The sequence below is a fragment of the Grampus griseus genome (genome assembly GCF_964374135.1).
Source record: "Grampus griseus genome assembly, chromosome: 7".
In the NCBI taxonomy this organism is placed as follows: domain Eukaryota; kingdom Metazoa; phylum Chordata; class Mammalia; order Artiodactyla; family Delphinidae; genus Grampus; species Grampus griseus.
The window spans coordinates 32,471,129-32,484,931 of record NC_139001.1 but is presented as its reverse complement, the minus strand read 5'-3'; the positions used below and the strand labels follow the sequence as shown (position 1 = coordinate 32,484,931).

The following is a 13,803-nucleotide window of genomic DNA, read 5'->3' as shown; positions in this document are numbered from 1 at the left end:
ATTTTGTTCCATTTATTTAATTCATTCTTTTGGTGGATTCGGGGCATAATAAGTTCGATTCTTATTGATAGATATAAGATGCTAGAAGGGTATCCAAGGAGAAATGACAAATATCTCCAGTTGGAAATATAAGTGTAAGGTAGACGTTAGGGTGGTAAATATAGATCTGGAATCAGCATATGGATAACAGATGAAATTATGACAGAAAATAATATCACCTCATGAGCAGAACAGAACAAGAAAAGTAGATGATAGTGGACCCCATCGTCAGTTTAAGGAGCAGGTAAAGGAAAAGGAGTTGGTGAGAGACTGAGAAGGATGATCAGAGAGTGATGTAAGACCTGGAGAGTAGTGTCCTGGATGATACGTACGGGAGAGTTTTAGGGGTTGATCTGTAAGGTCTAATGACATGTATCAATAGAATGAAGCCCCAAACAGATCATCGAATTGGAAAATGAGGTCAACTGCACTGACACAGTTCATCCAGATTGCTATGACAAAATTACCATAGACTGGATGGCTTAAAAACAACAAATACTTATTTCTCTTAGTTCTGGACTGAAAGCTGGAAGTTCAAGAGCAGGATTCCAGTGCAGTCAGGTTCTTGGTGAACACCTTCTTCCTGGTTAACAGATGCTGTATCCTTACATGGTGGGCAGAGAGGGAGAAGGAGAGAGAGGATGAGAGAGAGAGAAAGAGCTAGCTCTCTGGTCTCTTATTTTTTTTTTTAATTTTGTAATTTTATTTTATTTACTTTTTTGTACAGCACATCCTTATTAGTCATCAATTTTATACACATCAGTGTATACATGTCAATCCCAATCGCCCAATTCATCACACCACCATCCCCACCCCCCCCCCCCGCGGCTTTCCCCCCTTGATGTCTATACGTTTGTTCTCTATCTGTGTCTCAATTTCTGCCCTGCAAACCGGTTCATCTGTACCATTTTTCTAGGTTCCACATATATGCATTAATATATGATATTTGTTTTTCTGACTTACTTCACTCTGTATGACAGTCTCTAGATCCATCCACATCTCTACAAATGACACACTTTCGTTCCTTTTTATGGCCGAGTAATATTCCATTGTATATATGTACCACATCTTTATTCATTCATCTGTCGATGGGCATTTAGGTTGCTTCCATGACCTGGCTATTGTAAATAGTGCTACAATGAACATTGGGGTGCATGGGTCTTTTTGAATTATGGTTTTCTCTGGGTATATGCCCAGTATATTGTTGGGTCATATGGTAATTCTATTTTTAGTGTTTTAAGGAACCTCCATACTATTCTCCATAGTGGCTGTATCAATTTACATTCCCACCAACAGTGCAAGAGGGTTCCCGTTTCTCCACACCCTCTCCAGCATTTGTTGTTTGTAGATTTTCTGATGATGCCCATCCTAATGGATTTGAGGTGATACCTCATTGTAGTTTTGATTTGCATTTCTCTAATAATTAGTGATGTTGAGCAGCTTTTCATGTGCCTCTTGGCCATCTGTATGTCTTCTTTGGAGAAATGTCTATTTAGGTCTTCTGCCCATTTTTGGATTGCATAGTTTGTTTTTATCATATTGAGCTGCATGAGCTGTTTATATATTTTGGAGAGTAATCCTTTGTCCGTTCATTCATTTGCAAATATTTTCTCCCATTCTGAGGGCTGTCTTTTCATCTTGTTTATGGTTTCCTTTGCTGTGCAAAAGCTTTTAAGTTTCATTAGGTCCCATTTGTTTATTTTTGTTTTTATTTCCATTACTCTAGAAGGTAGATCAAAAAAGATCTTGCTGTGATTTATGTCAAAGAGTGTTCTTCCTATGTTTTCCTCGAAGAGTTTTATAGTGTCCGGTCTTACATTTAGGTCTTGAATCCATTTTGAATTTATTTTTGTGTATGATGTTAGGGAGTGTTCTAATTTCATTCTTTTACATGTATCTGTCCAGTTTTCCCAGCACCACTTATTGAAGAGACTGTCTTTTCTCCATTGTATATGCTTGCCTCCTTTGTCATAGATTAGTTGATCATAGGTACGTGGGTTTATCTCTGGGCTTTCTATCGTGTTCCATTGATCTATGTTTCTGTTCTTGTGCCAGTACCATACTGTCTTGATTACTGTAGCTTTGTAGTATAGTCTGAAGTCAGGGACCCTGATTCCTCCAGCTCCGTTTTTCGTTCTCAAGATTGCTTTGGTTATTCGGGGTCTTTTGTGTCTCCGTACAAATTTTAAGATTTTTTGTTCTAGTTCCATCAAAAATGCCATTGGTAATTTGATAGGGATTGCATTGAATCTGTAGATTGCTTTGGGTAGTATAGTCATTTTCACAATATTGATTCTTCCAATCCAAGAACATGGTATATCTCTCCATCTGTTGGTATCATCTTTAATTTCTTTCATCAGTGTCTTATAGTTTTCTGCATCCAGGTCTTTTGTCTCTTTAGGTAGGTTTATTCCTAGATATTTTATTCTTTTTGTTGCAATGGTAAATGAGAGTGTTTCCTTAATTTCTCTTTCAGATTTTTCATCATTAGTGTATAGGAATGCAAGAGATTTCTGTGCATTAATTTTGTATCCTGCAACTTTACCAGATTCATTGGTTAGCTCTAGTAGTTTTCTGGTGGCATCTTTAGGATTCTCTATGTATAGTATCATGTCACCTGCAAACAGTGACATTTTACCTCTTCTTTTCCAATTTGGATTCCTTTTATTTCTTTTTCTTCTCTGATTGCTGTGGCTAGGACTTCCAAAACTATGTTGAATAATAGTGGTGAGAGTGGACATCCTTGTCTTGTTCCTGATCTTAGAGGAAATGCTTTCTATTTTTCACCATTGAGAATGATGTTGGCTGTGGGTTTGTCATATATGGCCTTTATTTTGTTGAGGTAGGTTCCCTCTATGCCCATTTCTGGAGAGTTTTTATCATAAATGGGTGTTGAATTTTGTCAAAAGCTTTTTCTGCATCTATTGAGATGATCATATGGTTTTTATTCCTCAATTTGTTAATATGGTTTACCACATTGATTGATTTACGTATACTGAAGAATCCTTGCATCCCTGGGATAAATCCCACTTGATCATGGTGTCTGATCCTTTTAATATGTTGTTGGATTCAGTTTGCTAGTATTTTCTTGATGATTTTTGTATCTATATTCATCAGTGATATTGGTCTGTAATTTTCTTTTTTTGTGGTATCTTTGTCTGGTTTTGGTATCAGGGTGATGATGGCCTCATAGAATGGGTTTGAGAGTGTTCCTTCCTCCGCAATTTTTTGGATGAGTTTGAGAAGGATAGGTGTTAACTCTTCTCTAAATGTTTGATAGAATTCACCTGTGAAGCCATCTGGTCCTGGACTTTTGTTTGTTGGGAGATTTTTAATCACAGTTTCAGTTTCATTACTTGTGATTGGTCTGTTCATATTTTCTATTTCTTCCTGGTTCAGTCTTGGAAGGTTATACCTTTCTAAGAATTTGTCCATTTCTTCCAGGTTGTCCATTTTATTGGAGTAGAGTTGCTTATAGTAGTCTCTTAGGATGCTTTGTATTTCTGCGGTGTCTGTTGTAACTTCTCCTATTTCATTTCTAATTTTATTGATTTGAGTCCTCTGCCTCTTTTTCTTGATGAGTCTGCCTAATGGTTTATCAATTTTGTTTATCTTCTCAAAGAATCAGCTTTTAGTTTTATTGATCTTTGCTATTGTTTTCTTTGTTTCTATTTCATTTATTTCTGCTCTGATCTTTATGACTTCTTTCCTTCTGCTAACTTTGGGTTTTGTTTGTTCGTCTTTCTCTGTTTCCTTTAGGTGTACGGTTAGATTGTTTATTTGAGATTTTTGTTTCTTGAGGTAGGCTTATAGCTATAAACTTCCCTCTTAGAACTGCTTTTGCTGCATCCCATAGGTTTTGCATCGTCGTGTTTTCATTGCCATTTGTCTCTAGGTATTGTATGATTTCCTCTTTGATTTCTTCAGTGATCTCTTCGTTATTTAGTAACATATTGTTTAGCCTCCATGTTTTTGTGTTTTTTACGTTTTTTTCCCTGTGATTCTTTTCTCATCTCATAGCATTGTGGTCCAAAAAATTGCTTGATATGATTTCAGTTTTCTTAAATTTACTGTGGCTTGATTTGTGACCCAAGATGTGATCTGTCCTGGAGAATGTTCTGTGTACACTTGAGAAGAAAGTGTAATCTGCTGTTTCTGGATGGAATGTCCTATAAATATCAATTAAATCTGTCTGGTCTATTGTGTTATTTAAAGCTTGTGTTTCCTTATTTATTTTCATTTTGCATGATCTGTGCATTGGTTTAGTGATGTGTTAAAGTCCCCCACTATTAATGTGTTACTGTCGATTTCCTGTTTTATAGCTGTTAGCAGTTGCCTTATGTATTGAGGTGCTCCTGTGTTGGGTGCATATATATTTATAATTGTTATATCTTCTTCATTTTAAAGTCTATTTTATCTGATATGAGTATTGCTACTCCAGCTTTCTTTTGATTTTCATTTGCATGGAATATCTTTTTCCATCCCCTCACTTTCAGTCTGTATGTGTCCCTAAGTCTGAAGTGGGTCTCTTGTAGACAGCATATAGATGGGTCTTGTTTTTGTATCCATTCAGCCAGTCTGTGTCTTTTCATTGGAGCATTTAATCCATTCACGTTTAAGGTAATTATCCATATGTATGTTCCTATGACCATTTTCTTCATTGTTTTGGGTTTGTTATTGTAGGTCTTTTCTTTCTCTTGTGTTTCCTGCCTGGAGAAGGTCCTTTAGTATTTGTTGTAAAGCTGGTTTGGTGGTGCTGAATTCTCTTAGCTTTTGCTTGTCTGTAAAGGTTTTAATTTCTCCATCAAATCTGAATGAGATCCTTGCCAGGTAGAGTAATCTTGGTTGTAGGTTCTTTCCGTTCATCACTTTAAGTATATCATGCCACTCTCTTCTGGCTTGTAGAGTTTGTGCTGAGAAATCAGCTATTAACCTTATGGGAGTTTCCCTGTATGTTGTCATTTTTCCCTTGCTGCTTTCAGTAATTTTTCTTTGTCTTTAATTTTTGCTAGTTTGATTACTGTGTGTCTCGGCGTGTTCCTCCTTGGGTTTTTCCTGTATGGGACTCTCTGTGCTTCCTGGACTTGGGTGGCTATTTCCTTTCCCATGTTAGGGAAGTTTTTGACTATAATGTCTTTAAATATTTTCTCTGGTCCTTTCTCTCTCTCTTTTCCTTCTGGGACCCCTATAATGAGAATGTTGTTGTGTTTAATGTTGTCCCAGAGGTCTCTTAGGCTGTCTTCATTTCTTTTCATTGTTTTTTCTTTTCCGCAGCAGTGAATTCCACCATTCTGTCTTCCAGATCACTTATCCGTTCTTTTGCCTCGGTTATTCTGCTATTAATTCCTTCTAGTGTAGTTTTCATTTCAGTTATTATATTGTTCATCTCTGTCTGTTTGTTCTTGAATTCTTCTAGGTCTTTGTTAAACATTTCTTGCATCTTCTCTATCTTTGCCTCCATTTTTTTTCCAAGGTCCTGGATCATCTTTACTATCATTGTTCTGAATTCTTTTTCTGGAAGGTTGCCTATCTCCACTTCATTTAGTTGTTTTTCTGGGGTTTTATCTTGTTCCTTCATCTGGTACATAGCCCTCTGCCTTTTCATCTTGTCTGTCTTTCTGTGAATGTGGCTTTTGTTCCACAGGCTGCAGGATTGTAGTTCTTCTTCTGCTGTCTGCCCTCTGGTGGATGAGGCTATGTCAGAGGCTTGTGCAAGTTCCCTGATGGGAGGGACCGGTGGTGGGTAGAGCTGACTGTTTCTCTGGTGGGCAGAGCTCAGGAAAACTTTAATCTGCTTGACTGCTGATGGGTGGGGCTGCGTTCTCCACCCCCCAACTCCCCCCCCCACCCCCCACCCCCGTTGGTTGTTTGGCCTGAGGCAACCCAACACTGGAGCCTAGTGGGCTCTTTGCTGGGGCTAATGGTGGACTCTGGGAGGGCTCACGCCAAGGAATACTTCCCAGAACTTCTGCTGCCAGTGTCCTTGTCCCCATGGTGAGCCACAGCCACCCCCTGCCTCTGCAGGAGACCGTCCAACACTAGCAGGTAGGTCTGGTTAAGTCTCCCCTGAGGTCACTGCTCCTTCCCCTGGGTCCCGATGCGCACACTACTTTGAGTGTGCCCTCCAAGAGTGGAGTCTCTTTCTCCCAGTCCTGTTGAAGTCCTGCCATCAAATCCCACTATCCTTCAAAGTCTGATTCTCTCGGAATTCCTCCTCCCGTTGCCGGACCCCCAAGTTGGGAACCTGACATGGGGCTCAGAACCTTCACTCCAGTGGGTGGCCTTCTGTGGTATAAGTGTTCTCCAGTCTGTGAGTCACGCACCCAGCAGTTATGGGATTTGATTTTACTGTGATTGCACCCCTCCTACTGTCTCATTGTGGCTTCTCCTTTGTCTTTGGATGTGGGGTATATTTTTTGGTGAGTTCCAGTGTCTTCCTGTCAATGACTGTCCAGCAGCTAGTTGTGATTCTGGTGTTCTCACAAGAGGGAGTGAGAGCATGTCCTTCTCCTCTGCCATCTTGGTTCCTAATCTGTAAATAGTTTTAAAAGCACATTTGTATGTGGTATCTAAACTTCATAGCAACATTCAGATTAGATATGGCAAATTCCATTCCTTTTTTTATAGATGAGAAAACTGAAGTTCAAAGATTAATTTTATTTCTTTACATTTGCATAAACCTGAGTAATTCACAAAACTGTAAGGGTAGAGATTATTATATTTAATATACAAATGAGACTCAGTAAATTAATTGATTTGCCAAGATGATTAGTAAATGACAGAACTAAATTTGAACTAGAAGTGAAGTCGTTTTTTGATTCAATGTCTGAAGATTATTCCATTATATACTATAAAGTTCTAAAAAAAATACATGTCATAATTTCATTAAGCCTTGTAAAATAGAGAAGTTAAAACCACAATCCTCTATTTATATGAAATGTTCAGGATTGGCAAATCCATAGTGATGGAAAGTAGTTTAATTGTTGTCAGGGGATGGGAGGGAGTGGAAATTGGGGAGTGATGGCTAGTGAGTATGTAGTTTCTTTTGAGGATGATGGAAATGTTCCAGAGTTAGATAATGTGAATGGTTGCACAACTCTGTGAATATTAAAAAAAGCCCACTGAATTGTATATTTTAAAGGGTGAATTTTATGGTACATGAATTATATCTCAATAAATCTGTTAATAAAGCCATAATCCTCGTTTGTCTTGATCAATTTTTAAGCCATAAAGTGCTTTTTTTTTTTAATAGGTTAGGAACAAAGTATATAGCAGACTGTTGTCACTTCATTCTCCAAATAGTTATGGAACCAGATCACCACAGGAGTTATTCAAAGCATCAGGATTGACACAGGTAGGAAATTTTAAGTCACTGATTTGCTGTTCATTTTATATCTCAGACTTTTGCTTAGAAGTAAAACTTCCTTCTTTCAATTATTTTATTTTGATTCTGCAACTGCTCTTCTTCCATTCAGATTGATCTTATGAATTATCTTTGAATCATTCTGTTTCCCTCACACATACAGTGCCCTGTCTCCAGTTCGCATGTCATTCAGTTCATGGGCATATCTTATAAATTCTTTTTCTTTTCTATTTTTTTTTTTTTTTTTTTTTTTTTTGCGGTACGCGGGCTTCTCACTGTTGTGGCCTCTCCCGTTGCGGAGCACAGGCTCCAGACGCACAGGCTCAGCGGCCGGCCATGGCTCACGGGCCCAGCTACTCCGCGGCATGTGGGATCTTCCCAGACAGGGGCACAAATCCGTGTCCCCTGCATCGGCAGGTGGACTCTCAACCACTGTGCCACCAGGGAAGCCCTAAATTCTTCTTTTTTAATAGTGTTCTTTTTAAAAAGTAGTACACAGGATTTTTTTTCTTAATAATAAAAATAATCTGTTCACAAGAAAAAAAATGGGAAAATACAAAAGACACCATGGAAAAAAGGCAAAAAAAAAAAAAATTCTCCAATCCTTCTATCTGCCAAAGCTAATGCTTTCGTGTATTTTATCCTCACATATATCCCAACATCTCTTGAATTTACACTGTCCAAAGCCAAAGAAAGGCCCTTGTTTTTTGCTCTCTAGGGTTTTAGTAGTCTTCCAATTAGGCTCTCTTGTCTCCTGGCTCTCTCCTTCCTCCTACATATGTGTTAATCTTTAAATGTTGCTCTTGTTCAAAAGCCATCAGCAATTGTTTCCTGTTGTTTATGGAATAAGCTTTATTTAATAGAGTATATTTCCTGCTTTCTGTGGAATAAACTTTATTCATTAAAGTACTGTTTCCTCAGTTTGGCACTCAAGTACAGTTAAAATTGGGCTTTCTATAAAATCTGTATACATAGATTAATTTCTCACTATTTCCCGTAAGTATGTCCTTTGCTTAAGGCACACAGTAAACTTAAAGGGGTGTATTAATCTGTCAGCAAAATGCTTGAGCATGCCTACACTGTGTAGAGTAATTAGTAGTCTAAGTACAGTAAGGTGATTAAAAAAAATAATGTTTATGTCTTCCTTTAGAAAATTTTTATATCTGTTATAGCAAAATCCCATTTACCTTTGCTCTATAAAAGTAGTTTTCTGAATATAGTTAATATAATGTTTATTTAAAATTTGTAGATCATTTAGTACATTGAGATACTGATTTTTTAATATTTACACTTATGAAAATTTCAACTTATGACAAAAATTTCAAATTTGGGCAGTCCTAGAATTAAAATGTTTTAAGATATTCAAACAAAATATTTTTTAACTGAAGAAAAGACTTAATTCTTATAGAAGACTTTTTAGATTGTAGTGTAGGAGTTTTCTTTTCCTTTTCTAGAGACCAATTTTTAAGAGGAAGTGAATTTAGGAAAAGCATATTGATTTTACCTCCCTATTAAATATTTTTTAAAGCTTCATTCCTTTATCAAAAAGATGATAGAGATAATGGGAACATATGATTATTTTAGTACTGTCAGTAATAGTTACTGATTTCTAAGAGTTACAGATTAATTTTGATTTTTTCTTTTATTGTGCTGTCTAGAAATGGGTAAACAGAGAGATATCAAATTTTGACTACCTCATTCAATTAAATACAATGGCAGGACGAACCTATAATGACCTTGCGCAGTATCCTGTGGTGAGTTTTATATAAATCTTGTAAATATGGAATTACCTTTCAGTTTTCTAATACACAAAATATATGTGGATGATATCTAATTTTTATTTTTAAAAAGACATAAAAACTGATTTTGCCTTTCTTTATATTTCTACTGTGCTATTTTCAAGAAGTATGTAAATATGAAGAGTATTTTAAAAATAAAAACTCTTTTTCTTTCACTTCATTGAAAATATTCCAGTGGAATTACAGAAAATAATGCTTCTGGTTATTGAACTAAAGATGAATAAACATTTGCAACAGGGAAGAAATAAAGACTATCCCTTTTTGTCTTAGATAAACATTTATATTAGATATGGAGATGGTAGCCTCTCTAGGAAGGAATGTCTAAATTGTAAATTGTGGCTCTTTTAGTTCCCCTGGATTTTACAAGATTATACTTCAGACGAGTTGGATCTTAATAACCCATCTGTATTTCGAGATCTATCCAAACCAATTGGGGTAGTTAATGATAAAAATGCCAAAGCCATGCGAGAAAAGTAAGTGCTTTTCATCCCTTTTGAAAGATGCCCATAGCTTGTTTGAATTTGTATTGATTTCTGCTATGGCCAACCAAGTGTTACTTTTTTTAAATGCACAACTACTTTTGATCATCAGAGTCTGGTAATTCCTTCACTAAGTTTTCTTGAAAATATATCAGTTGTCCTTCAAATATCTTAACTATAGTCTGTGTATTTCCCTTCATTACCAAAGTAAAATTTATATTGTTTAGAATTTCTTTCACCTTGTAATAAGTATGTGCTAAATGGTAATAGGTTCTTGAAATTTTTCTCCCCAGGTATTTTAGACTTTATAACCTACAAATCTAACATTCCATCTAATATAATATTTTGGTGGATATAAAATTAATAATACTAACCTGTTGTTCACCAATAATGTGAATAAAGAACAGTGAAATGTGTGAAAATTTAGAAAGTGATATTTGAATAAGGAAAGGAAATATTTATAGTTCTATATATTTTTGAGCCACCCTTTAAATGTCTCGTACTTTTTTTTTATCCAAAGCCAGCTGCTGACAGTAAAAAATAATCTAATTTTAATTTTCCTTTTTCTCCGTGTGAACTTGTGGATGACTTGTCAGTTATGACTTCTGGTAATAAAGACAAAGAGCAATTCTGCAAACAAACTTAGTTGTAGATTTATTTGAGGGTTGATGGTACATTATTTTTCCCCCCCTTTTTGTTTGCAGATCTTCCCCAGGACTTTTTGCAGTGTTTAATATTTGTTGTACTAAATGGAATTTTGCTGTGTATATATTACTCTACTGCCATTAGTCACACTGTTAACATTGTTCCACAGGAAATACTGATCATATAAATTAACTTATTTTATAGATAATCAAAGATACAATTTAATTTAAATTTCAATAGTTTATTTTTTTGCATAGGTACAAATGACTTTGACCCGAAAACTTTCTTTATTCTCCTGAATATTCATGATTTCTATGTAAAAGGAAATTTACCTTAGCTTGATGAACTGATTAGTATTTTGGCTTAAAATTTTCAATGTTTATTGCTTCCAAAAAACTGTTCATTCTTATTTAGATACTATATCCATGAACTCAGATGTCACCATTCAAAACAATTAACAGGATCAGTGATAGTTCTTGCAGAATTATTATATATATCCTTTGCTGATAATCTGATTTAGACCTTCTATTCCACCATCTCCTTTTTTTTTTTCCTTTTTAAAAAAAATTTTATTAGAGTATAGTTGATTTACAATGTTGTATTAGTTTCAGGTATACAGCAAAGTGATTCAGTTATACATATACATATATTCATTATTTTTCAGATTCTTTACTCATATAGGTTATCACAGAATATTGAGTAGAGTTCCCCGTGCTATACATATCTCCTTCTTTTACCTTTAGATCATTAGACATTCATTTTTACAATTCTTGACTGACCTTCTATATTTTTTTCCATTATCTTGGCCACAAAAGGATGTCTAATTATCACATGCTTACAATAAGCAGAAAAATAGAAACAACCTAAATATCTATAATAGTTAAATTGTTGTATATTCGTAGATCTAATTTTTATAAATACCGTGTACCTGTTAAAAATAGACTATTCAGGGCTTCCCTGGTGGCGCAGTGTTTGGGAGTCCACCTGCCGATGCAGGGGACGCGGGTTCGTGCCCCGGTCCGGAAGGATCCCACATGCCGCGGAGCGGCTGGGGCCGTGAGCCATGGCCTCTGGGCCTGCGCGTCTGGAGCCTGTGCTCCGCAACGGGAGGGGCCACAACAGTGAGAGGCCCGCGAACCGCAAAAAAAAAAAAAAAAAAAAAAAAAGACTATTCAGTCATTTCGTAAGATTTTTAAAACTTTTTATTGTCGTGTGGTTGATTTACAATGTTGTGTTAGTTGCTGCTGTACAGCAAAGTGAATCAGTTATACATATTTTGTAAGATATTAACAGAAAATTGTTAGATGAAAAAATAAGTTGTGAACAATATATAATGTATAGTGGTTTTACATTAAAATATATTTTTATATTAAAATATATATTAATTCATAATTCAGGATTGACACATATTCGTCAAAATGTTAATGTTAATTATCTCTGGGAAGTGCAATTGTAACTGATTTTAAATTTCTTCATTTTTGGTAGTTTCTCTCTGGTTTCTAATTTATCTATAGTAAATATTATTGCATAATACAAGTGTTCAAAAATCCAATATTAGTGCTATTTTATTGCTCAGAAAAAAGTAATAAATTTTTTTTCATTTATTAACATGACATGATGATACAAATACATAGTTTCTTTTTTTTTTTTTTTTTTTTTTGGGGTATGCGGGCCTCTCACTATTGTGGCCTCTCCTGTTGCGGAGCACAGGCTCCAGACGCGCAGGCTCAGCGACCATGGCTCACGGGCCTAGCCGCTCTGTGGCATGTGCGATCTTCCCAGACCGGGGCACGAACCCATGTCCCCTGCATCGGCAGGCGGAGTCTCAACCACTGCACCACCAGGGAAGGCCACAAATACATACTTTCTTAAAAACTGTGTTTTCAGCAATACAATACAAACATATGTCTTTCTAAGTTAATTTTACTATTGTGGTTATAAAACTTTAGTTTCTTTTTTTAGATATGAAAATTTTGAGGATCCTATGGGAACTATTGATAAATTTCATTATGGTACTCACTATTCAAATTCTGCTGGGGTTATACACTATCTTATTCGTACAGAACCATTCACCACCCTCCACATCCAGCTTCAGAGTGGAAGGTATGTTTTGGGTAAATAAGCTATTTTCTTAAGACTGTATGATAGTGTTGAAAACTCTTTGCCTTCATGTCATGTACTGTTATAACAGGGCCTTATCTTTTTTTTCTCCTCTGTTAGATTTCAATTCATATACTAGCTCCCTAGATAAAAGCAGCCAAACTTGTTTGAGAACAGGTCACTCACACTGACTTACACAAATGACTTTTAAGGTGAATTCCTTTTTACTGCTATCCAGTGTACTTTTGTGATTTTCAACTGGGTTTAGGAATCTACCAGAGATTTAGAGTTAGAACTGATTTAGACCTTGATCCAAGATGTATCCCAGAGATTCAAACCTAACCAATGCCTATGTAGTCCTCCTAAAAATATTTACTAATCAATAGGAATAAAAATAGGGAGAAATAAGGGCCCTTACATTATTAGTAGCAGCTCAAACAGATCTGTGATGCCATTGTATTATCGTATCACCTGTCAGTGTTATAACTTACCTAACTTTCACATTTTCTTAATGATCCTAAAGAAAGAAACTTTTCCAAGAATCCTCCATTCCCCAATGTATCCTCCAGGAAGCTCTCTACTGACTCCCATTTTGTCTTCATGTTGCCTTATTCTTTACCATTATCATTTTGCTTTTTCTACCCAATCAAAAACTATGTAAACATTGCCTGTTCTACTCTTTCCATGTAAATTTTATCTCTCAAAATTAGCCTGGGTTCCTTATTCCTGTCTTTAGTACACCAAGCCTTGGCTATCAAGGAGAGGCTTTGATCACTACACATCTCCAAATGTTACATTTGTCATGAATGCAGGTAATTTTCCTTCCAGGAAAGTGTAACTGGGTCTTTTCAACTTTTAGTGATTTTATGAATAAATGATTTTTTAAAAAGCTTCAAAAATAGATTCTGTTTGTGCTTCAAAGGACATCATCAAGAAAGTAAAAAAGACAACCAATTCAGTAGGAGAAAATATTTGCAAATTATAGATCTGTTAAGGGACTTGTATCTAGAATATATAAATAATTCTTGCAGTGCAATAATAAAAAGACAAATGACCCAGTTAAAAACTGGACAAAGGGTCTAAATGGACATTTCTCCAAAGAAGATTACAAATTCCCAATAAACACATGATTAACATCGTTAGTCATCAGGGAAATTCAAATCAAAACCAAATTGAGATACCTCTTTACCCACATGAGGATGGCTATAATAAAAAAGACAGATAATACCTACTGTTGATGAGTATGTTGAGAAATTGGAATAATTATGTACTGGCAGCGGGAATGTAAAATGATGCAGACTCTGTGGAAAACAGTCTGGCAGTACTTCAAAAGGTTAAAAATAGAATTACATATTACCCAGCAATTCTACTCCTACGT

General features: G+C 35.8%; 1 protein-coding gene across 1 annotated transcript in view; it reads left to right on the top strand.

Annotated features, from left to right (window-relative positions):
• Window positions 1-13,803, top strand: part of NBEAL1 (neurobeachin like 1) — a 182,178-nt gene that overhangs the window by 128,588 nt on the left and 39,787 nt on the right. Inside the window, exons 38-41 of the mRNA XM_082657971.1 lie at window positions 7,292-7,393; window positions 9,061-9,156; window positions 9,550-9,674; window positions 12,288-12,428. Of these exons, the coding sequence (XP_082514097.1) occupies window positions 7,292-7,393; window positions 9,061-9,156; window positions 9,550-9,674; window positions 12,288-12,428 (464 nt within the window). The remainder of the gene's footprint in view (window positions 1-7,291; window positions 7,394-9,060; window positions 9,157-9,549; window positions 9,675-12,287; window positions 12,429-13,803) is intronic.